We start from the raw sequence: 25,994 nt of genomic DNA, 5'->3' as shown, positions 1-25,994 counted from the left end.
TTTCCAAAAGCTGTTCTCTGACCTCTATACCTCCATGAACACATGCATGTGAATACATGTTTGTGTGTGTGCATGTATGCACAAGCAAGTGTGCAACATACACATCTCTCTCTCTCTCAATAAATAGGAATTTCAAAAACAGAATCCTTTCAAGAAATAAAAGACAAGTCAGTACCTCTTCGCAATCAGCTAAAACAAAAGCTTCTTTTTATTTGCCAATCTCTAGAAGTCACATGAAAGAGTGCCAAGTCTTCTAAAAGAAGCTCAGTCGCAGAAAGGCCAGTGGGAAAACTCTAACAATCATTTGCTTCTTTTGTCCCAAGAGGGGCCATAAGGGAAGACAGCAGAGCCTGGCATATCAGCAGCCCTGAAACTCCAGGGCTCCTTTAAAGCTTCTGTTTCTAAAAGATGTTGAGGTTAAGAAATGTCTCAGGGTAAAGAAAGGGCTCAGAGGTGACAAGGAAGTGCAAAGTCACATATATACAGGCTAGAAATGCTAATCTGGTCAAATCAATCTGCATGTTTTCCCCAGAGTTCACATGAACTAGTCAAGGTGGTTACCAGCATTTATATGATGGCATATGTTTCTTATTAAAACTGATTTCGACATCTTACTAAAAGAAGTTTACCCAGAAAAACTATAGGAGTGGTCAACAAGTTAAAGTCAAATTTTGTTAGAACGCCATGTCCAGTATTTGGAATTATCCCTTACATTGCCACATCACAACTTCTCAGATAACTTACTCTTCTGATCTTCTTCCGTTTTCTGGACCGTGGCCTTGTCTCTATCCTCTGGACACTGCACCGCACAAGTAACAATAGGTCTTGCAAGCTGAACAACTTGTAGACAAAATTTCCTTCTTGAGGAGCTATATATTCTGATGTATCTTCAACATAGTCTTGGAGTTCATATGGCAATCCTTTAAAAACATTCCTCATTACCATTTAAAAGTATGCCACCCTTTTATGCATTGTAATCTGGAATACAACAACTCAGTAACTCTGTGACTTTCAATTCTCCACCCCAACCCAATTTACTTACTGACATTGCAATAGAGAGCAGCACCCAGAGTTTTAACGTTCTCTTACTTTTCACGAATATATCCATGAGCACTAGGCAAACCATGCATCACAGTGATAAGCAGCAAGAAGAAAGAACTTAAAAGGTCCTGATATTCCCAAGCCAGGCTGACTGAGAAGCATTGGCACACTCATTCTGTCTGTAGTCTACTACAGAGGGTACAGAAGGTCTGGACAGGCCAATGTTTATGATCCCCTCATCGGCATAGTAGCCTTTCCATGTACAGACTGGGTAAACAGGTTAGAGCACACATACAAAGATACAAAGAGGACACACTGGGAGCAGAAATAGTGATTGACAGACTGAAATGAAATGTCAGTGACTAGGTAAAAATTATGAAATGGGTTATAATAGTATGAAAGAAGGGAGAAAAGGTACGGAAAAGGAACAAACTAGTAAGTTCTTGATATTCACTTACGTCCTTTAGGCTTCTGAAATGCAGAAGTCCAACTAGATTTTGGCCAACTTGAGGCATCTGAAGTAACAGAGGGTTGCTCAGAGGCAGATGGCTGTTTAGATTCTTCTGAATTAATCAAGGGCAACTCAGGTACTTTCCTGGAAACTGGCTTTAAAAGCTCATCCTGCATTTTTAGAATTTCTCCAAGTGGATCAAATTTTTTATAGACTCTTTTGATAGGTTTCTTTAAAACACAAGACTCTTCAGAAACAGTAGTAATGGTCTGGTTTCCCATAGAAGTCTGTGCTGAAGAATTTGGACTTGCTGGTCTAGAACCCACATCAGCTATCTTTCCATCACTATTACTTTTACTCTCTGTATCAATGATTAAACAGTCCTCATCTGTATCACTCCCGCAGGAAATCCCTTTCTCAGTTTTAGCTGTTTCTGATGCAGAAGCTGTTTTGTTGGCATTGTCTGCGTTCCCCCGAACACCTGGTCCTTCATCACTGGTATACAGCATATTAACATCGATTTCCTTAGAGATCCCATCAGATGTTTTGCGGGGTTCATTATCTTGTGTCAAAGATTTTGCACTGACACTGCGAACCTCTTCACCACATGATTCAAGTCCCTGATCATCTTTATTTTTGCATTCTTCAGGACCATTTTCCACACCAGAGAATAGTTGTTTCTCCTTCTGTAATTGTTTCATTAGAATCTGACATAAGCTTCTAGAATCATCAGTAATGCTTTGTGTAGCTGGTACCTCAGGTGTAGGTGGTGCCACAGGTGCAGTTGCTTTTTTGGAGGCTGTGTGGACATCTGTCAAGATGGGTACAGGGGAGTCACTTTCTGAACTTGGTGACCTGGATGGACTAGTGGTAGTTACTCCAAAGGTTTCAAGTTCTGTGACATCATCATCAAAATCCAGATCCAAATTTTCCAGAGTCTCAATTTTTCGGCACTCATTAGCTTCAGTGGATATCTTAAAAGAAATTATATTGGCAAATTATTAGGGAAAAGTACAGGCCATAGTTACCTAACTCTTAGTGCTCTTATCCCTAACATAGGTTTTTTGTTTTTGTTTTTTTTGTTTTGTTTTGTTTTTTAGAGACAGGGTTTCTCTGTGTAGCTTTGCGCCTTTCCTGGATCTCGCTTTGTAGACCAGGCTGGCCTCAAACTCAGAGATCCACCTGCCTCTGCCTCCCGAGTGCTGGGATTAAAGGTGTGCGCCACCACCGCTCGGCTGTTTTTGTTTTTTGAGACAGGGTTTCTCTGTGTAGCCTTGGAGCCTTTCCTGGAACTCACACTGTAAACCTGGCTGGCCTTGAACTCACAGAGATCCGACTGCCTCTGCCTCCCAAGTGCTGAGATTAAAGGCGTGTGCCACCACCGCCAGGCAGTTCATGTTTTTAAAAGTAGAAAGATGGGGCTAGGGAGATGACTCAGTGAGTAAAGGATTTCTATGAAAGCACACAACCTGAGCCTGGATCTTCAGCACCCAAGTAAAAGCCAGACATAGTGATGTGCCAGCAATTCCAGTGTTATGGGAGGAGACAGGAGTACAGTGAAGGAAGATCCCAGGGACTTTCTAGCCAGCCAGTCTAGCTGAAAAAGTTAAGTCTCGTGGTCAGTGAGAGACTGTGCCTCAAAAACTAAGGTGGAGAATGACAAAGAAAGACACTTGATGATGACCTCTGGCTTCTACATGAGTACACATACACCTGTATGTCCCTCCTACTTCCATATACATGTTCACACAAACACAGCAGAAAGAAGTCTCTAAAATGTACACAACTTACATGTAAGTATTTAATTGTAAGACAAATTGCTAAATGGTCATTAATAAAAAACCCAGAGCCAGATATTGGGGTAAAAACTGAGAGATCAGGGAAGCAGGAAGAAGCCACCATGTTCTTACCACTAGAAATCCTCAGCCAAAAAGAGCCACTTCCTGTATACTCACGTCTATACCCGTTCTGTCCACTTCCTGTATACTCACGTCTATATCCGTTCTGTCCCTGCCATCTCACTTCTTCTCTCTGCCCAGCTACAACATTCCTCTTTCTGCCCAGCTCTGTCACTTCCTGTCATTCTGTACAGACCTCCAAACCTCTATGGTTAACTAGTGCTGGAATTTAAAGGTGTATACCACCACACCTGGCTCTGTTTCCAGCGTGGCCTTGAACTCACAGAAATCCAGATGAATCTCTGCCTCCCGAAAGCTAGGATTAAGGGTATGTGTTACCATTGCCTACCTCTGTGTTTAATATAGTGGCTGGCTTTTTGCTCTGATATGAGGTGCATAAATAAAGTATCACCACATTTAATTTTGTATTCTCCTTGAAAATGTTCATATAGACACATCTGTCAAGGTATAACAGCACAGGAAACTGAATTGTGAAATGCCAGAACCAAAGAGGAATATTCACAAATGAGAAAACAGACAAGTCCATCAAGAAGAGATGTAGGGTCCCACAGCAAAAGATGTTCATGCATGCCCACTTCATAAACTCTGGGAGAGAACCTTTACTGCTATAAGGCTAGGGTTTCCCTAATATCAATCAGTGACACTTTGTATATGCACTCAGGGTTAACATACTATAAGGCAAAATTGGACAGGAAGTAGCTCTTGGTATTCTGGGGCATGAAGTTATTGAAGTTGTAGTCTTTATGTACTATTTTGGTAATATAAGAACTACAAATAGCTTTCAATTATTCAAGAATAGTCTACCCTTTGGTCAAGCACCAGAGATCTCTCCTCAATATGGAAGAATTCTTCATTTTTAAAATCAACTAATTTTTTTTTCAAGGAAGTCCACATAGTCCAAGCCTTGAATTTCTTTCTTTCTTTTTTCTTTTTTTTTGGTTTTTTGAGACAGGGTTTCTCTGTGCAGTTTTGGAGCCTCTCCTGGAACTCGCTCTGTAGACCAGGCTGGCCTTGAACTCATAGAGATCCACCACCTCTGTCTCTGAGTACTGGGATTAAAGACGTGTGCCACCACTACCTGGTGCCTTGAATTTCTTATGGAGCATAGGCTGACCCTGAACTCCTAAACTTCCTGCCTCCATAAATGCTGGGATTACAGGTATGCCATACCACATTCACCTGTTGATTTTACTGTGGTGGTACTAAGGATTGAACCTAGGGCTACTTGCATGGTAAGCAAGTACTCTACTACTGAGCTGTATTTCCAGCCCTGGCAGAGTGAGTACTTTACCTTTATAAATGCCATGAAAACTTGACTATAAACTAAGTATACACTAGACTTTTAGGATAGGATTTGAGAGAGTAAGTCTGGCAGCAATTAAGCAATAAGATTGGTCTACAGAAACTACCTGATCTCTCTGAACCTCACACCCAATATTTCTAAAATAGGGATAATAAGGTTACTTTCTGGATTTGTTCTAAAGACCAAATGCGAAATTACATACAAGGATTTTCTTGACATTGTGCCTGGCACATGGTAAGCCGCCTCTCAACACATGACAGCTCTATCTAAATGAACAGATCCAGCATGAAGGGAGACCATATGCCACCACCAACAGGGCAGTCCACACAACAAGGCCAAAACAGAACTGGACACAGCACCAAGAAATAAAGAGAGGAGGAGCAGAGGCAATGTTAGCAGAGTTCAGGGTAAGAGGAAAAGGAGGAGAAGATGTGAACATGACAGAAACATCACCATGACACCACTCTCCCTCAGAATCATTTCTTCACACTGTTGCTGGAGTCTCAGGAGACACCAATCATCTCAGAACCATCCTGCTCTAAACACAAGGCTGAGAAAGTTAGGCTGAAAATCTTGGAGATGGGGTCCTTCCATGTCACCCTTACTCACAGCTCGATGGGGTGAAAGACCTTCTGGGAAAGTGAACTCTGCTTTGTTCCCCTCATCCTGTGATACGGCCAAAGCACAGGCTTTTTTGGTTATCTCTTCAGAACTGGCAAATAGCAAGAAAAGCAGAAATAACCCTAAACGGTGCCTTGCCTAGATGCCTGCATTCCCTTCGATCTCAGCTTTGTAAAGCCTTGTTACCTTTTTTTTCTTTTTTTTGGTTCTTTGAGACAGGGTTTCTCTGTGTAGCTTTGGAGCCTGTCCTGGAACTCACTTTGTAGACGAGGCTGGCCTTGAACTCACAGAGATTAGCCTGGCTCTGCCTCCTGAGTGCTGGGATTAAGGCGTGTGCCACCACCTCCCAGCTGCCTTATTATCTTATTAGGGCTTCTTCCTTCCCCCACAACCATGCTCCCCACCACAAATGCTAGTAAGAAATAATTTCTGATATTTTGTCTAGCAATAATTTTTAGGTGTCATCAGTAATAAAAAGGTCCACCATCACCAAAGTCATTCTGTGACTTTTCATCCTTCTTAACCTACTGTGTTTCTTTGTGGCACTTCTCATCTCCTGATAGGCACCTGTCACCAGTACACATTCCAAAATTAATGTAAAAGAATAAAACATCAAACAAGCTGGAAATGTTTTGTGATACATCATAAAAACATCAAAGTTAAAATGGCAAACAGAAAAAAAAATATAAAAATAAAAACAAAACAGTCTTAAAACGGTAAAAGTCCTTAAGGGTAGGAGAATATTTTTATATCTTACTGAAAATTGTTTGATTCTTTACTTGACTAAACCTCTCTGACAATATTTACTATCCTCAGGCCTTTTTAGTCCTGAATATAAAATGGACCCATTCCTGTCCATCTCTCAATTTCTTAACGTATTCTCTTTTTCTCCATATTTATCAGTACCCGCTACTTCTGCTGTGCATACTCAGTATGTATCATCTAGTACAATGTAAGTGCTGAGAGAAGTCTAGCTGCATTCTTATTTTCTCATCCTCAGCACTCACAACAGACTCTACACAGTAAATATTGGTAGAATGGATCATTTTCTATAAATAAAATGTTTCACTTTAATAATCATAAAAATTATCTTTAAGTATATATCATTAAAACCAATATTTATACCATGCCTGTCATTCTAATGCTTCGTATGTTATAAACTTAAACTCAAACCACTAATAAGTTAATGTGATGCCCACCTTACAGGTAGGTGGCCTATAATGAGACCTCATTCTCTGCTCAGTTTTGAATTACATGCTACTGTTAACTATTGGTGCCTTCTTGTGTTACAGAACACCACAAATCTTACTTCTGTCTCATTGTGACTCTGTACACAGGTAACTAATCTCTTTCCAGCCTTCCCCACTGTTTTCCTTGGCTTCTGTGCCCACTGCTCTGCTGTCCACTTCTATGAGCATCTTTTAGATGTCACATTATAAAGTGAAATCTCATGGTCTTTCTGTGACTGGCTTACTAAGCATTTACCATTGTGGTCTTCAGGTACCACCCACACTATTGCTAATAACAGGATGTTCCTCTCTTTAAAGGTTTACTAGTATTCCAATGTATTTATATATCTCATTTTCTTGATCCAGCTGCTCACTAATGAACACTGAGGCTGATTCCATATCTGGCTACTGTGCATAGTGCTTCATTCGATATAGAGGCCCAAGGGTCTAAGTGCTTTGGCTTGCTGTTTTCTTTGAAATATATATTTATTGGGCAGTTGCTGGAACACATGGCAGTTTTATTCTTAAGGACCTTCCCCACTGTTTTCTGTAGTGCTAGATTAATCTGCATTCTGAACAAGTGCTTCACACCTTTCTCAGTACTTGTCTTTTTAGACAGGTCTCACAAATTCTACCTCAGCTTTCCAAGTCTTAGGGTTAGCAATATGAGCTAACCCATGTCATTTATCCTTTTTGTTATTTCCAGTCTTACTAAGAGAAGATGATACTTTGTTGTGGTATTGTGTGTGTATGTGTGCAGCAGTCAAGGCTGAGGCCAAACATCATCTTCTCTGTCACTCTCTACCTTCTTTTCTGAGAGATGGAGACTTCACTGAACCTAAATCTCACTGTTCAGCTAAGCTGGTTGGCCAATGAGCTCTAAAGACCTGTTCTCTCTATGGGCCTACAAACATGCCCAGACGTACCTGCTTTTTATGTGGGTGCTAGAGGTCTTTGGACCCACATTCTCAGGCTTCTACAACCAAGCCCTTTACTGACTGAGCTACCTCCTTGGTTCTTTATGGTTTTAATTTGCATTTTATTTGACCATTAATGATGGCGAACATTCTTTCATATATTTGTCAACTGTTTATACATTATGTTTCAGAAAATGGTGTACTCATATCACTGTCTTGATTTTTAAATTTTATTTTAGGTTGGGGGGTTAGAGAGATGACTCAGTGGTTAAGATCCCTTGCTGCTCTTCCAGAGGACTCAGGTTCAGTTCCTAGCATCCATATCAGGTGGCTCATGACAGCCTGTAACTTGAGCTGCAGGGGATCTGATGTCTTTGGCCTCTGAGCACATCTGCATTCACATGTACATATCCACATGCAGGTACACAAACGTACATATGGCTAAATATAAGTGTTTTAAAATTTTTTAAGTGACACATAAAAACTAGAATATTAATCATACATCATGTAATGTTTCAACATAGGTATAGTAAAGACTACTTTAACTACAAAGTTGCAATATAAGTTTATGCTCCAAAAGGATAAACAAATGAACCCTAAGCAAGGGAGAGAAAGTATTACATACGTCCATCTCAGAGGTGTACTCTTCAGGTTTGTCCATAAAGACTGCAGAGACTGGGACAGATGTGTTTTTTGATATCACATGTTTTAATGGAACTTCATGGAAGATTTGATTTCTTTCTCTCATTGTCATTTGCTTTCGGGGAAGTGGTGAATTAATATAAATTACTTTAACTGGTTTGGAACCTTAAAATAGAATCAAAAGCAAGTGGTCATTAGTATCTGGTAGTTTTATTTAAAAAAAAAAAAAGAAAAAAGAAAACAGATGGATGTCAGAAGGATTACTAACCAGACAGGATAGGGCAATGGTGCCACGGCTCCTGCACCTGCCCCTCTTGTCCATGTCTTTAAGCCCCTTAGTACTGATGGACAGGAAGACCCAGCCCCAAGAGAAATGTGTTCCAACAATGTCTAAAGGTCTCTGGGCTTTAGAGCTGTACTGTTAGTTGTCTTTATTCCTTTGTTCTTTCAGGAACTAGCAAAATACATTTATACTTTTACAAAAGACTACACTTAACTCTTAACCTGTAGTACTGTTTTGTCTTTATAAATGAAGAGTCAGTCTCTCATTTATATCTTTATGTTTAATATTATTCTGGAGGATAAAATGGTCAAATATGAACCAGACTAACAGAGGAACTAATGTGCAAACATTAATTTACTGGTGACAAAGGCTGTCCTCTGTCAACATACTTTAATTCTGGTTCCCAATAACAGACAACAAAGTCCTGGAAATTTGACCCCTGAAAACTGTCTAATAAAGTTAATGCATTCCTTCATCCAAGTGACAAACAGAAGTTGCACATCTTCCATATATTTCTGGCCACCCCAAGTACAAATTTCTTCTCTATGTCTTATTCCTTAACATAACTGCAGGTACCACAGGTCTCAGCAGTCAGTTCTATTGTAACTTTAGAGCAGAAAAAGCTCTACCTAGTCTAAATGTTACATTCTCATTCTCCTTAAACAAAGATGGAGATCTGTGTGTGGCACACAGCCATCTATGTCTGCACAGCTGAAATGAGGTAATTCCAGCCCTTCTGAGTACATTATCTGGCATACCAAATCACAAACCTTCCACAGCTATCATCTGAACACACACTGGGATTTCCCACTGCTCCTTGTAGCTTGGTCCATGGTTATTGAGCAAGGTGAATAATGCTTGGCTAGTCAGAGCTATCTGCGGATGGTATCTTGAAACAAGCTTCTCTGCATTCGGGTCTTTACTAATATCCTGAAAAACAATTGTGTTCTGTATTGTGATTTATGCTTCATAAATAAACAGAACAATGCCCGTCTTTTTTTTTTCTTTTTGTTTTTTTGAGACAGGGTTTCTCTGTGTAGCTTTGTGCCTTTCCTGGACCTCACTTTGGAGACCAGGCTGGCCTCGAACTCACCGAGATCCGCCTGTCTCTGCCTCCAGAATGCTGGGATTAAAGGCGTGCGCCACCACCGCCCAGCTCCGTCTTATTATCTAGGTCACTCATAACATTTCTACCACAAAGTAATGAGGAGGAGGGAACATCACAGAAAGGATGTTAGAATAGGCTGCACGTCTTTTGTGCAGTACAATTATTAGGATTATTTTAAGTTTTTAGGAAAGCCACTGTGACTTACATAGTGCATAGCTTCAGCTTTCTGCTGTGGGGTCTCAATGGAAGACATGTCATCTTTTGAAAGCTGTAACTTCACAGGCATCGAGGGAAATGCTGTTTTTACAAACTTCGCACTGCCCTAAATAAGTGGAAAATGAATGTTAGTGTGAAAACTTTAATGTATTTTTCTTACAACATAAAAAACTTAACTGAACTTTCAAATGTTAATCTTAGAACCTCCTTAAGCTAAGACATTCATTCGTAGTTTTGACAACCACATGCAATGATTTTGTTACTGCTATTGTTTCTCAAAAGGTCCAGAGGAGTTTCCTGGAATCTTCCCACCACTTTCACAGTCTCACCTCTTTTAATGAAGCATAAATTACAACACAGAAGAAGGGGAGTGCTAAAATACCCTTTCCATATACTTATTTGTGAATTTATTTGAGAAGTATTAAGGAAAGTGGGAAGAAAAAAAAGTCAAGAAACAAAATTAGTAGCAGTATTTTAAAAACATACAATATTGCACGTGCATCATGTATCCTAAAAATTTAAACAGTGTCTACATGAGACATAAAGGATGTTTCTAGCCAAAGCTCCCAGTTCCCCCTTCACATTCATAGAATAAGCCTTACCAAAACAAGAAGAGTCTTTTCTAACTTCAGTCCCATCTCTATTTTGAAAGGAAAAAATCCCATTAAGCTGGTGACTTCGTGGAGAGTATAAAATTCTGGGTACTTCTTCACTTGTTCAATACAAGCTCTTAGCATTTGCTGTGAAATAGAAAATAAGAACTACTCATTTGTATTATACTTCCCTAACAAATGTTAGGTGATGTGACTATAAATTTAGTGATTTCAAAATTAGATCCATTTCACTCATCCTCTCTTCTAATAATCCACACTTTTTGTGTATTTCCTACTTGATTTAATTTCTTAGTTTTCATAACAAATTTTAACCTAATTTCCTAAAATAGTGATATTTAGTAATACTAAAACTAGTGATCTTATTAAAATTTAAAATTACATAAAGACAAGATATTTTTTATGCTTCTTAGAAAACTGAAAAAAAAAACTGAAGCCATATGAAAATTTCTACACAATGTATTGCATACGGTAAAAGCAACACATGAAGCTGGGGTTGGCTGAATATGTGCATGTCTGTAATCCCAGTACTTGGAAGGTAGATGCAGGAGGAACAACAGTTCAAGGCCAGCCTAGACTACATGACAACTTGCTCTGAAAAAAAAAAAAAAAAAAGACTAAGTACTCAAGAAAAGTATATATTTGTGATAACATGTAAGTAGCTCAGAGGAACAGAGCCATCACTGGGGAAAGTTTTGATGATTTTAAAAGCACTGTCATCTTTTGTCAATGGATGGTACCTAAACCTTTTAGGATATACTTTATTTTTCAGACAGGCTCTCACTGTGTAGTTCTTTCTGGGCTGGAACTCACTAGGTAGATCAGGCTAGCCTGGAATTCAGAGATCAGAGAGCTGTCTGCTTCTGTCTCCCAAGTACTTGGATTAAAGGCATGTACCATCACAACCAACTAGGATGTATTTTAAATCACAGAAGCTCGAACTTTCTTTCTATATTCCCTCCTTCTACACAGTTTTAAAATGCTTCAAGTTAAAATCATTAACTAACTCAGCACATCTTTATTATTTAGTTGTGTGTGTGTGTGTGTGTGTGTGTGTGTGTGTGTGTGTGTGTGTGTATGAAGGAGGGGAGAGAGGGGCAGAGGATGAGAGAGATAACTTGGAGGAGTCAGCTCTCTTCTTCTACCATGTGTGTGGGTCCCTAGAATGGAAATCGGGTAGTCAGGCTTGTTGCAAATGCCTTTAGTGGCTGAGCCACATCTTGTAGTTCCACATCCCATTCCTTTTCCTAGGACATATGCCCTGCTGTGTTTAACACTTTCTTCTTCTTCCATCTATGTGCTATTCAGGATGTCACTCCTAACCACTGCAGGTGTGGGCTAGAACAGAAAAGTTGCTTTACAATTCTCAGTGAACCATACCTTTATTGGTACAGCTTCTTTCCACCCTGTCTGTAGTTTAGTGAGCACACATCTCTGATGGTGCCGTTCTGTCATGGGCACTGTAAGAATTCAAATAAAGGGAACTAATATGTAAGCACCAAGTGGCAAGGTCTGTCCTGGTTATTTATCAGGAAATCTTGGTGAAACTGTGCTGGATATTACAGTGCTTGCAACTGCATTCATTTAACTCAGCACTGCTCAAGAAAAAAAGAAAGGAAACCCCCTGAACGTTTACAAGGCACCACAGTGCATTCTGTTATCTGACGATGACAGTGCACCTTTACCTGTGGTTCAACTTTCAGTTTCTGGTCTCTGCTATCAAACGAAGAATGAAAAAACTGATGGAAAATTCCAGAAACAAGAAATTCCTAAGTTCTAAACAGTGAATAATCTCGAGTAGCACATTAAAATCCTGTGGCCTTGGGTCACCAGCTCTGTCCAAACAAATCGTTTCCTCAGCAGCAACCTCAGGTATGGACTGAAGTGCCTCCTATCTCTATATTCCGAGTGATCATGAGTTCTACTACTTCACACACTAAGTAGTGCAGCGGCCTCTGTGTAACTAACCTGCTAAAGCTGACAGTTCCCTAAGCTATAGGGTCTTCTTCACACATTTTAGAGATGCCACTATTATTTACTGCTCAGCAGTTTATGTAAATATGATCTTTTACCTCTGTGAAGAGACGTGCCTCATCAGAGAGCATATTATAATCCTGTGCACATTTCTTTGCAGAATTCTGCAAAAACTTTAGGAATTCATTAACTTCTTCATTCACATGTTTTTTCATATCCTTAAAAAAAAAGTACACATCTTTAAATAAAGTTTCACTGAAAATATCCATTCCTCAATAGTTGCCCTAATAATTTGAACTTCAAAAAAATAAAACATCAAATCCAGAGCAGACACCACAAAGAAAATAATTTAAAAATCACCAAATACTAATTATAAATTTGTTATTAAAAACTCTACAGAAAGGTGCTAAAGAAATGGCTCAGCAGTTAAGGGCATGGTCTATTCTTTTGAGGTCCTGAGTTCAATTCCCAGCACCCACATGGTGGCTCACAACCATCTATAATGGGACCTGATTCCCTCTTCTCGTGTCTGTAAAGACAGGTCACTCACATAACACTAAATAAAAAACAAACAAACAAACAAACACCCTCTAAGGAATAGTTTACTGGCACCTTGTGGGTTTAGCATTGTGACCTTAGTACTTTGGAGATGGGGCAGGATTAGCTGTTCAGTCACCCTTGGCTACCAAGGACTGCAGACAACTTGGGACTTGTAAGCCACTGTTTTAAAACAAAACAATAAGAAAAAAATAGAAAATAATGGTTTACAGATACATGGAAGATGTTTGTTTCATTCGTATTCAATATATTTATTTAGGTAAAACAAGAAATCATCCATTTCCTCATATGCAACAAAGGCCAAAACAGGAAGAGCAATGTATAGTGTTGGTGAAGGCGCCTTTGAAACCTCTTATAGTGGATAAACAAATACTTCAAACCTTTCAAAGAACAACTGATCCATCCATAACTACAGACCAAACCTTTAAAATCACATGTAGCATTTGATCTTAAAATTTTATTTAAAAAAACCAAAAACTGCCAGGCAGTGTGGCGCACGACTTTAATCCCAGCACTCAGAAGGCAGAGCCAGGCGGATCTTTGTGAGTTTGAGGCCAGCCTGGTCTACAGAGCGAGTTCCAGGAAAGGCGCAAAGCTACACAGAGAAACCCTGTCTTGAAAAACCAAAAAAAAAAAAAAAAAAAAAAAAATCCCAAAACCAAAAACCTTATTTAAAGTTCAATCTTAAAGAAACAATCACAGGGACAACCAAAGATTTTGTTAGAAAGACATTCAGCATAGTGTCATTTCTGTAATAAGATTATGAATGCAATTGACTCAAACTGATCACAGCCAGCTTGTAAAGGTACTCTTGCTAGGATGCAAGATGAACTGGAATAAGGCCACTGCACAGCAGAGCAGGTGCCAGAACTACAATAAAATCAACAGAAAGGTTAAAATGCCAACACTGTCCCATTTCTGTAAATACGACTGTATCTAATAGTAAGAGAAATAAGTAATAAATTAACAATGACAAAGAAAAACGAAAAGAAATGTAAAGTAGAATTATTTCCCGATTCTTGGTATTTTTACTGAAGCTGATGAATACATACCAGATACTGCAGGAATTCATTTGTATTTGTTCCAGCAGCTTTGGAACTTGAGGGGATCTTCGAATATTTAGCCAACAAATCCACATAAGCCCTCTGCTCTCTCTGTGAGAACCGAGAGAAACGAGGATAAGGAACTCTTGGTTTTGGAAGGAGAATCATCCCAACTTTTTCCTTTGCTTGAGTTGCTGAACTAACTGCAGGCTCATTTTCTACAGAACTTGCTGAGACATTCAAATTTTCTCCTATACGTCTGGAAAAAAAAAATACAATTTACAAATATGTGCTTTTCACATGAAGATTACTATCATGGAACTTACGATTCTCAATCAAAAGGGAGAATAATATGGCATGATTAACAGTAACTTCTGGATTATTATCTAACTCTGCCACCTGCATTTTGATGTTCAGTCATTTAGAGTAGATTAAGTATTCTGCATGAAAAGACCTCATTGTAGGCTTACCTTCAGCCACCTGATGCAAAGGGAGAGGCTCACTTCAACCAGCTATTCTATTTGGAACTTTCCCCTTTTATTAAAAGGGAAATCATTCTTGTGAATTATACTAACATTTACTTATTGCAATGCTATTTGGTTTTTAATGCTTAATTTCTTCAGTAAGGTATATCAGTTAAAATGGTGCACAAAGGACATTAAGAACAGAATAAAATGAGGTCATACACTTGAAGTTAACTCACTGAGTGTCTAAATTTTCTGGTTTCCTTTGGTTATCTCAGACTTAAAAGTAAAATTCCAATAACTGTGTTATATTTTATGGATGCAGTAGTGATTTTAGAAAGCCTGGACAATCTTCTACCTGTCATGTATATGGTTAAAGCCATGGAAATGTCTCTCTCCTTTTTTATGGATGTGAAAGAAAAATCACAGAGTACCTATAAGGAGGTGTGTTCAAAGAGATGGCAATGAGTAGTAACAGCCAGAGAACCTGATATTAGACGTTTGTAAAATGACACCTCCAATTTAAAAAGTCACCTTACTATTCTAGTAGGACACACAACTGTAGATTATCTTGTTCATAAACTGTTTCTATCTTTGCCATTCAGTTATCCTACAATTTCAGTAAGAGAACAGAAATCTACCAAAAAACTCCACTTCCCTTGGTCTCTACAACTCTGATTTCTACCACAGCCATTGTTTCTTTAACTGGGCTCCAAATTAAACGATGATAATTCATGGAGGAAAGAGAACTAATGAGAATGATGGATTTCTATTGACTCATTCACTAATAGTCATTGATATTTATACTTGCTAGTGTATGCTATGTCCAAGAGCTTTAACCAGATTACAGTATAATCTTCAGTTGTCAGGATCTTAAACCAGTGGTTTGACAAATGAATGAAAGAAAACCTCATCCACACAAAAGAAGAAAACTAAACACACACACACACACACACACACACACACACACACACACACACACACGTGATATTAGGTATCCAAACTAAATTTACCAAATAGCTAGCTGAGAAGAATGGTCTAGAGACCACGGATGAAGACGGAGAGAGGGAAGGGAACAAAGGTCGCAATCATGAAATACTACTTTCCTTACGGCATTCATTTCTTTAAGCCAGTAGGAGCATCTAACTCATTACCAGAGGGCAAGGTTGGCCATAATCTGGAGGACTACTGGATGTTCAGAACATATGACATTGTTTCACACGACTTGTAAAGGTTCTTTTTCTCTGACATAAAAAGAATTCTGATTTGTTATTACTTTGATACTACATTTATTTTTTTCTATGATTACTGCTTAGTATGTTTTATTCTGCTTCTCTTAAATACAGTCTTGTTCATTTTAGGATTTGGTGCTGAGAATTGAATCAAGGGCCTCTTATAGGCTGTACACATGCCATATCCACTGTAAACGGACCATCTTCCCAATCATTGCATTTTCTGTTGTAGGAATGTCTGTATACATATACACTACATAATACAGGGTAGGTATTGTTCTTTCTATTTCACATTATGTATTTAGGACATCATGCTATTTTTAAAGGTTATGTTTCTGGTAACCAGCTACCAATCTCATTTTGGACTAATGAAGGAGGGACAATAGTTTTTAAAAATAGTTGTTATAAAAAAGTACAAAGGACTGGACGGTGACACATACCTTTAATCCCAGCACTTGGGAGGCAGGGGCAGGTGGATCTGTGTGAGTTCGAGGCCAGCCTGGGCTACAGAGCGAGATCCAGGACAGGCACCAAAACTACATGGAGAAACTCTGTCTTGAAAAACAACAACAACAACAACAACAACAAAAAACCAAACCAAAACAACAACAACAACAAAAGGTTTGGGCCTTATTGATAAAGTTGGGAACTACTAATTTATAATACTATAGTAAATATGGTATAAATTCCAAAGTCTGAAAATAGTATTTTAGAAAAGAGTAAGAACCTTCCTCCCTCAAATAAAGCAAAATCATTTTAAAACACTCTCAGAGATTAACTACGAATGGAAAAACTCAACAAATAGCTAGTTAATTAATGGGAAGAGAATTTTGAAAATTAAATTTGGGATGTTTAGGCTGACTCCAGAAATACAGGCAAAAGAACACATATTTAGCTCAAAGTTTCTCTGCTAACTATATAAAAATAAGCTCATTTTAGGTTAACAAAATGAATATTAACTGCTGATCTTGGTAGAAATGTATTACAGCAAATTGATGTCTCACTAGAATATGTCTTGAGAGCTATTCAAACCTAACAGTATTGTGTCCGCAACTCTTAACAATACTGCTTCACAGCTGTCTCTCTGAATATGAGAACATGTCTGTCCTCCTGGCACAAACTGGCAAATTTAATTAAGCTGCTGCAGCAATGAGATGCTGACTCAGATATGCCCGAGTAGGAATGTCAAGACATTCTAGCAGTTTAAATTGGCTACATGCAGCACAGAATGAAACGGCAGCACATCAAGATCATTTTCAAGTGCGGTGCTGTCAAAATCTTCATCAGGTGCAGCCACAAGTACCCAACAGCACTACCTACATACATTACACCACTGCATTTTATTTCAGTTGATAGTTTGAAATTTCCTCCTTCATTTTGTCAACTATCATTTTCCTTTTTACTTCAAGTTGCTACGAAATAAAGGAATGTTCCAAACTGTTAGTTTGCTAGACTCTAAGTTGACTAGTTTGGCAGTTTCTTTAAAAACCACATTTGGAAATATATCTGGGCTTATCTCAAAATCTACTTGAATCTTGGAGTTTAGTTTTCTTTTATATTAATCAGTTAACAGCAACTATTTCTCCCCATCTTATTCAGAACTATTTAGTAACTTGTTGGCTTAAAACTCGAGTATAAATACCTGTAACTAAAATGCTTAGCTTTAAATAAAGGCAGGTGTTTATTGCTACATGAAGAACTCTTTTTAGAAAAAAATGCCATATTGACTTTCTACTTTATTCACACTAACTTTTAATATCACATTATTCTGGTGGTATTTGCTTCTTACAAACATGTGTAGAGTACAACAGTCTAGTGAATGCTTTTTATACTGAAATTAAGAGCAAAATGACTTTCGGTGATATGATGGGGTTGAATAAAAATTTCACAGTTTTGAAATCAACACAATTCCAACATGCTAGAGAACACAAAAATTACTATATTATGGATAATGAAAATTTTTTTTTCCAACAAGCAAAGTTCTAAATAACTGAACCCCCAAATCAGTTCTTTGCTGTAACAACAACAACAACAAATCTAGAAACACATGCCAATGCTTTGTGCTTCTCTTTTACATTAAAATGTAAATTACACCAATAAACCGTGCTGTATTAAAAAGTCTAAAGACAGGAAAGCACATTCTAAGAAAAAGATCTTTTAGTTTTTTTTTTTTAAAGGCTAACTTCCAGAAAAATAATCCTCTCCTTTATATAACTCATGTCCAAGAAATGCCAAGCAAAACTGTACTTCCAAAGAACCATCAAAATAAGAAGTGGTGGGAGAATGAAGACTAATATGAAAGGCAGGTATGGTGGCCACACCTGCAATCCCAGAACTCAACCAGGCAGATGCAGAAAGATGAGGGTAGGTCTAAAGAGTGAGCTCTGGGATAGCAGAGTTACACAAGGAGACCTGTGTCAAAAAAAAAAAAAAAAAAAAAAAAAAAGATAAAGTTAGAAATTTTTATCCAAAATGATGAAGACTAGGACAAACATCCCAATGAAATTTTATGCAGCCGTTAAAAAAAAAAAAATCAGTTTCTTGCCTAATTTTTTTTTTTTTTTTTAAAGCTGAGGATCGGACCCAGGGCCTTGCGCTTGCTAGGCAAACTAGCTAGGCTAAATTGCTAGGCTAATTTAGCTCAGTGGTAGAGCCCTTGCCTGGCAAGCACAAAGCCCCGGGTTCGATTCTCAGCTCAAAAAAAAAAAAAAAAAAAAAAAAATCAGACTATCTACAAGAAAATGGATGCAACTACAAATTATTTTGTTAAGCAAAATAAGCCAGATTAAGAAAAACAAATGATGATCTTACATTGAAAACTTTATATATTTGTGTTGAACTTAATTTGGAAGTGGAAAATCACGAGAATAACAGATTGCATGCAGTAAGAAAGCAAAGGGTTATTATCTGGGGGAGAAAGGGAAACAGCTAAGGGAGTAGGGAGATAAGGGGTAGAGGGAAGGAATGAGAACACAGTATAATGGAATATGTGGATGAAGATGCCATGATGAAACCCATTATTTTTGTATGTTAAATTAAAACATTAACAAAAGAGGGGGGAGCTCCCAAATCAAAACTAAAGAGTTTAGGAAACGTGCTGGTAAGAGGAGGATCAGAGAACTTTCAATAACCTCTCTCCTTACAAGACACATGCACTCCTTGCAGCTACTTGAGATCATAGAGGAAGGAAGAAGCTTCCAACAGCTGGAATGAGAAAGCAGGATCCTGGAAGAGAGCATGCAGCAGACAGAGGCCTGTGTTCCTTGGAGCCTCTGCCATTGCCTGGTCTGCCATCAATATCCTAAAAGGGACTGGAGAGACGGCTCACTGGTTAAGAGCACTGGCTGCTATTGCAGAAGACCCAGGTTCAATTTCTAGCACTCACACAGACAGGGTCACAACTGTCTGTAACTCCAGTTCCAGGGGATCTGATATTCTCTTCTGGTATCCACTGGCACTGTACATACATGGTACACAGACATGGCAAAACACCCACACACATTTTTAAAAAATCCTCAAAAGCCTTGGAGAGAGAACCTTAGGAAACTAACATGTCATTTCACATTTATGGGTCCAGTGATTTTGTAACTTTTCCTGATACTATAATGTATATAAATTGATATTAAATAAATAGATGAAAAATGAAAAAACAACACTATGCTACTTTAAGGGAAGGAGTACAAATGTTAGTTCACTTCAAAGGCATCCAAACAAGGTGTAATGTCACAGAGTAGAGTTAAAGGTAGATTAACAGATAAGTGAATTTAATAAAATGTTCACAGAATCCAAGAATTGGGTATAATGGTAGTCACTGCTAAAGTTCTAATTCTGCTGTATGTTTGAATTTTTTTTCTCTACAACAATGTGCTCTTCCATAAGTTCTGTTATTTTTGAGTTTCTACTTAGCTTGTCCAGACTTAGCCTTGTTCAACTACTAAGAGTGAAGACTTGAACAAGATAATTAGCAAGGTGCCTTAGAGTCTCCAGATTCTTTCATACCCTGTTCCTCTGTGACTCAGGAACACAAGGTGACCACCACACTGAGCAGTCATCCACATCATCACTTAGCCCCGCTAGCATGAACAGGTAACTTTTCTTACAGTGTAATGGGTGGGACATAGTGTAAACCCAGGCGGAGTGACATTGCTCTCTCTGGCTCTAAAACAGGTGCTGATATGGGAGATACTGAAATCTGTTTTGAAACCAACACCTGTTACCGTGATTGTGTATTTTCCCAGATTACCGGATAGTGCTTCAGCTGTGCTCAGGCATCACACAGTCCAGTTGTCCTAACCTGAGCACTTGTGTATAGAGGTCTTCCTGAGACTCAGTCGGCTACTCAAATCTCAAGTTAATCTGTCAGAGATCCCTGTGTTGCTCATAGGTTTAAATAAATGACATTAAGGAGATTGGTGTCACTTCTATTTCAAGATTTTTGTTACAGATTCTGGGCTGTGGAAATTTTTTCTTCAGAAAAATAAAGCCAATGGTTGTATACATAGTTGGTCCTGCTTTTCTCTATTAAGAGTCATCATACTCCATCATGACTGGGTACTGTGCTCATTGTTAGATGGGGCAGTCATCTCAGGGCTGTGCCAGGTAGCACAATCACGCTAGATATCAGGTTGAGTTATCATTTGGTATTATTGCTGGCTCATGATTTAGTGTTCTGTTTAAGTAACTAACTGGTGGCTTACTGAATTCTTGGGTATTTTTGTGGAGCCACTATTGGAGATTTTTGTTGTGTCTCCATCTAGCAGCTTTGCTGAATTATTATTATTGAACGATTATGCTGAGTCATCTTTTGAAACTTTTGTTAATCCACCTTTGGGCAATTTTCTCCAGATTCACTACCTGGAATTTCTGCTGAGTTGTCCCAGAGCACTTCTGTCACGTCACCCTTGGGGTTTTACAGAGGCACCATTCAGCATTTTCTAAGCTGTCTTATGTAGGGTTTCTATAGCTGTGATAAAACACCATGACCAAAAGGCAGCTTGAGGAGGAAAGGGTTTATTTCAAGCTTACAATTTCATATCACAGTTCATTACTGAGGCAATCAAAGCAGGAACTCAAAGAGGACAGGAACCTGAAGGCAGATGTTGACGCAGAGGCCATGGAAGACTGCTGCTTATTGGCTTGCTCCTTATGGCTTGTTCAGGCCTATCTTCTTATTGCACCTAGGATCACATTCCCAGGGTAGCACAGCCCTCATCAATCATCAATCAAGAAAATGTACCACAGGCTGCCCACAGGCCAATCTGGTGGGGGCATTTTCTCAACTGAGGTTTCCTCTTCCATAATGACTCTAACCTGTATCAAAATGACATTTAACTTGCCAGTACACTGAATTACTTGGGCTTTTGCTGGGCTATCCATTTGGTGTTCTTGCTGACCCATTGTTTGGAGGCTTTGCTGGGTCACCACTAAGCATTTCTGCTGAATCCTCAGGCATTTTTGTGGAATCACTTGTGAATGTTCTGGTATATCATTTCTGGGCACTGCGCTGAGTCAGCACTTCCTTGCCTCTGCCTGCTTCCCTTGAAATTTTGCAGGTAATAACCTGGGTGTCAAGTTAGTTCAGGACCCTTGGCAATTCTCCAGGGCCATGGTTTGAGCATATCACCAGACCAACCCTGGACTATTTCTCCTTTGACCTTAAGAACATTTCAAATAAAAGGTAAAGGATGTTGGTAAACATTATTTGGTTTAAATAATCAAAGGTATTGAATGATTGGAAAGTTTTATAAAATTAGTTATCTCCAGGAAATGATAAAAACTGAATAACAGTTTTTAAAAAATCCATAAATGCATATGTGAATCTTAACTTTCTAAAGCTTACACTACCAAAGACATTAATACTTATTTTAATGCTTTAAATAACGATCTGGCAATATCTATCCAAATAAAAGCACATATATGCTTTAACTAAGAATTTATCATCTAGATACATGTATAATAATACATACTACCATAACTCCTATTATATAAAAAGGAGAGTATTTTGATGTGTACAGTACAAGACACACAAACACACACATTTATTATAAACCAAGTCCACAGAAGCATCCTTGATTCTCAGTAGTTTGGATTCAGTAGATTAGGTTGAGGGTACAAAATCAGTACTTCTTAAAAGCTTAAAAGTACATGTAATGATGAGGCACTGTGAGAAGCATGAAGATGAGGACAGCGAAAGAATTTGAGGAAGCTGAGAGCAAGAGCTCCAGTCAAAAGCTCACTGATAAAGTCAGAGGAAGTTTCAGAAAGCAGCTTTTTCCTGTTTTTCAATTCAGCTGCTGATCTGCCTTTTCATTAACAAGTCTTATCTACCTATACCTAAAATGATGATTGCTGTGAAGGACCATCACTGTTGTATTAGGTTTCTCTATGCCTGACATATTTTTCATCCCTCACTTCATGTCAGCACACACACCTCTAAAGGAGTGAAAGACAAATGAAAGAGGTGGGAACAGAAAGGACCGTGCAGAGGATTATTTGAAACGGAACTCGCAGTGTAGTCAGATGTTGATCAGAGAAAATGAAGACAGAAGAGACAGCAGGGTAACTGACTGAAAGAACACTGAGAAGGCAGAAGGAGATGGGCAGATGCAGTTCTTCCCGTGAGCTAACAGGGTCGCAGCAGAGCCAAACTCCTGTGGAGCGGCTCCCTACTCCACGTCGCTGGTCCCCAGAGTAACCCACAACACAGGAGACACAGTGCATCAAGAAGGAAAAAGAGCTAGCTGCTCCAGGCATGTGAGCAGAAAGAACTGAACATTATCGCTGAGCAGTCATTTTTATACCACAGAAGACAAAATTTCTTTTGACGATTTGGTACCATCTATTAAAATATAAAAAATACACATAGTCTGACTAAATTTGTATGACTTTATCATACAGAAATAACTGCAGAATTAAAAAAAAAAAAGGGGGTTCCCACACAGGACTTGCTTTGGGAATTTAAAGTACATATATAAAGAATAGGCAATTACTAATTAAGATTAAAGGGAAATATTTTATGTGTGCATGAAATACAAATACTGACTTTTAATGATAAAAGTAAATTATGAAGTTTTATGGTGTTCTGAGGTAATTACAGCTATGATCTCATTTTGTGTATATAAATACACAGCTATATATGGAGAAAGGTAAATATCAAAATGTTATCAGTAGCTTTCTTCTATTTTCTATTTTTCACATTTTTATAATTTGAATGTTTACCAATATAAATAGGCATAAAATTTCAACTATCAGAAAAACAGCAACGAAATGTGAAAGTAAATAACCCAAAGAACATTACCTGTTAGACAAAATATACAGTTCTTTTAAGCTTGGAGCCATGGAATGATCTTTGTAATTTTCTGGAGAGAAAAATGCCTGAAGGCCATTTTTGGGTGTAACATCCCTGTGAAATAAAGTAATTTACTTGCATGTGACAATTCAAAATCTCATGTCAGACAAAGCAGCATAATGCTACAGCTGTAATTTATGACCTCTACCCCAGCTTTTCCCAGACCATCACCCCTAGTCAGATGTGCCAGATCCTGTGTGTTTAGATACTCCATTTCTTGGATGGCTGTAAGCTATGAGATTCTCAATTGCCAACAGTCTGTTTCCCTATAGTATACAATTAAATTTCAGAAACGTGAACATTTAAGATAGAACAGCAAGAATTATAATCAAGGGACTGTCAGAGACAAGGCTCATCTCTGGCTATGAATTGTAATGGTAAAGTATTTGATGACAAACAAAATGTGGCTCAACTTGTTTTTGTTGCGTGTACTATCGTGCCAAATGAAAACACTGGCTACCCTATTTATTGTTAACTTTACTTGATTTTGTTAAATGGAGTAAATGATGGGTGTTTGCTAAAACCACCTCTAAAGTGATGAGTTTCATAACATCAAAACTAGTTTGAGACTAATATAGACAATGCTAGTTAAATCAAAGAAAAAAACTTGAAAATACTGAGATTAATCTAGGGAGGACACTGACGAGTAGGACTCTGTGGGAAGAAAGACTCCAAGGTCTTTAAAACTGCAAAATTAATTTTGCTTTCACAGTGCCAGAGGTGTGCAGGAGTATCTGCACAGCATGTGGACCACATGTTATAGTACCAGGAAGGATCTTAAATGATTCAGTACAGGCTGGGAATGATGAAACACACCTTTAATCCAGCACTCAGGATGCAGAGGCAGGTAGATCTCTCTAAGTGATCTCCAGGTGAGCTAAGGTTACTTCCACAGAGAGATGCTGTCTCAATCCCCACCCCCTCCAAAAAAGCCCATTATAATTGACACTGATCCATTATGGTCAATGCTGCTTTAGTGAAGGAATTAAAAAAACTTACAATGTTGAGAACAATTTCAGCACCTCTCCCCCAAAAGAAAACAATAATCCTAAGATGAAATTATAACTAAGAACCTGGGTGCTAAGTTATTATTTTAGGAGTCGAAATTGGTCAGCTATAACTCAAAAGGCTTGGAATATGAATAGGATAAATTCTGAGACCCTAAAATTTCTTTAAAACAAACAAACAAACAAAGAAACCTCTCAAGCCAAAAATCTTGCCTTCCTACGATCCCACGCTCCTGCAGAGTGGATTAGGAAGGGGTCCAACTCACCAGTTCAGTCTCGGTTCACTCATGGTTATGCTAGAGCTCATCTTCCTAGATTTCACCTTCACTCTAGCTCACACTGTTTCAGCCTGGCAGGGAAGAGGCTCCAAGAGAGAGGATCGGATCCTTCCTAGAATCTACATTCAACCGAAGAAAAACAAAAGGTCAAGATCAAACCTAGACGATTCACTCAGGCGAGAAAGAACCTTAGCTTAACATCTCCCCTAGAGGGTTGCCACGATTCTTTGTAGCGAAGCTGACACGGGAGGCGACATCAGCTGAGTTAGTAAGAACCCAGACCAGACGGGTGTTCTCGCTTTGTTTCACACGAGGGCAGACCTATGCCTTAGCTTCTTCACCTTACTCCCTACCATTTTAAATCTTGTTTCCCTTCCCTTCCGGCCAGATCCTGTTTATGGGGGCAGATCCAGACACAATGCACAGAAAAAGGCGCTCTGGCTCCCAAGGACCTTGGATCTTTTGCATGTATGAGACTTCAGGGGCTGGCAACTCTAGAGCACAGTTCACAGGCACCCTTAGAGGGGCCATCAGATACACAACGACAGCTGTGGCTGCATGTCCCCGTCCTGGGTGCGTGTCCTGGCGCCCCGTGCCGGGGCTTGATAGAGTTAAGCATCAAATGCAGGAGCTGGCTTCTGGATGCCTGGGGCGGGGGGGGGGGGGTGTCTCGGGGCTTCCGTCTCAACCTACCTACCCCACGTTTTCCCTTCGAGTGGGGCTGAGGGGGAGGGGAAGGGGCGGTGAACGCCGAGGGAACTGAGGGGAGGCAAAGAAGAGAAAGTACCGGGAAAGGTAAGGGTGAGACGAACGAGTGAGGGAAGCTGCCGAGGAAGGCCTCTGAGGAAAGCCCGGCGAGGCGCTCCCACCTCAGACCCGGGGCCGCCATGTTCCCTCTCCCGCCCGTCGCGTCCCCGGCGAGCCCGAGTCCGCGCGCAGCAGCCTTTCCGCCCACCTCAGGGTCCCAAGCGGCTCTGGCCCGGGGAAAAGCCGACCCTCCTACACACGCTTGGCCGAACTCACTGCTGCGCGCCTAGGAAGGCCTACATTTAAAGGCCCCGAGGGCGCCCGCGCGGCCGCGCGTGATGACGTCACGCGAGCGCCGCGGGAGGGGCTTGTGTGCGAGTCCCCAGAGAGGACGGCTGGTAGAGTGTTCAGAGAGCCGGGCTGTGACCTCAGGCTTCCCTAACTCTGAGCCCTGACCCCTCATTAGTTCTTGACGTGTGTTTTGTTTCAGACATGGGGGTGTCTCAAGTAGGCCAGGTTGACCTTCAACACCGTAAGTAACACAGCCAAGGATGATCTTGAATTTCTCGTCCTCCTGCCTCCGCATCCTGAGTGTTGTTGGGATTGCAGACGTACACCACCACACCTCATGTATATGGTGTTGGGAAGGGAACCTAGTCCTTCAGGATGCCAGGCGATCACTCTGCCAAGTTACGTATTCAGCCTTTTTCATCCATTTTTAATACGTACATGGGGGGTTTGGAAAGGTCTAAATAAGACAAAGAATAAAGCTGTGTATAGCATGCTACTCAACACACAGTAGGCCCTCACTACACCCAAATTCTCCATTCCATTCACTGATCCATTTTAGATAGATGCCAATGTCTGTTAATGGGCTGTCGTATTTCTCACACTAATCTTGCTGCAATTCATAAAGAAAAGATGTACTGAGCACGTATACTTTGTGTTTGGTGTTGAGTTCACAAAGGACCAAGACTGTTTTGTTTTTCCAAGAACTTTTGA

The 25,994-nt window shown here is 39.5% G+C and overlaps 1 protein-coding gene across 3 annotated transcripts in view; it reads right to left on the bottom strand.

Annotated features, from left to right (window-relative positions):
* The window catches only part of Ice2 (interactor of little elongation complex ELL subunit 2), a 42,411-nt gene extending 17,096 nt beyond the window's left edge, over positions 1-25,315 (bottom strand). For 2 of the 3 annotated variants that reach the window (XM_036193136.1, XM_036193138.1), the window contains exons 1-11: positions 25,201-25,315; positions 24,234-24,364; positions 22,910-23,014; positions 13,926-14,175; positions 12,414-12,533; positions 10,333-10,470; positions 9,720-9,836; positions 9,177-9,336; positions 8,107-8,288; positions 1,500-2,466; positions 745-920 (exon numbers count right to left, since the gene is read on the bottom strand). In XM_036193136.1, the coding sequence (XP_036049029.1) occupies positions 745-920; positions 1,500-2,466; positions 8,107-8,288; positions 9,177-9,336; positions 9,720-9,836; positions 10,333-10,470; positions 12,414-12,533; positions 13,926-14,175; positions 22,910-23,014; positions 24,234-24,274 (2,256 nt within the window). In that variant the 5' untranslated portion in view covers positions 24,275-24,364; positions 25,201-25,315. The other variant, XM_036193137.1, reaches the window with a different exon arrangement.
* Positions 25,316-25,994: the final 679 nt, after the last annotated feature.

This window comes from Onychomys torridus, chromosome 7 (assembly GCF_903995425.1).
Source record: "Onychomys torridus chromosome 7, mOncTor1.1, whole genome shotgun sequence".
NCBI lineage: Eukaryota > Metazoa > Chordata > Mammalia > Rodentia > Cricetidae > Onychomys > Onychomys torridus.
The sequence above is the reverse complement of the archived record's forward strand: the minus strand, read 5'-3'. Positions and strand labels throughout refer to the sequence as shown.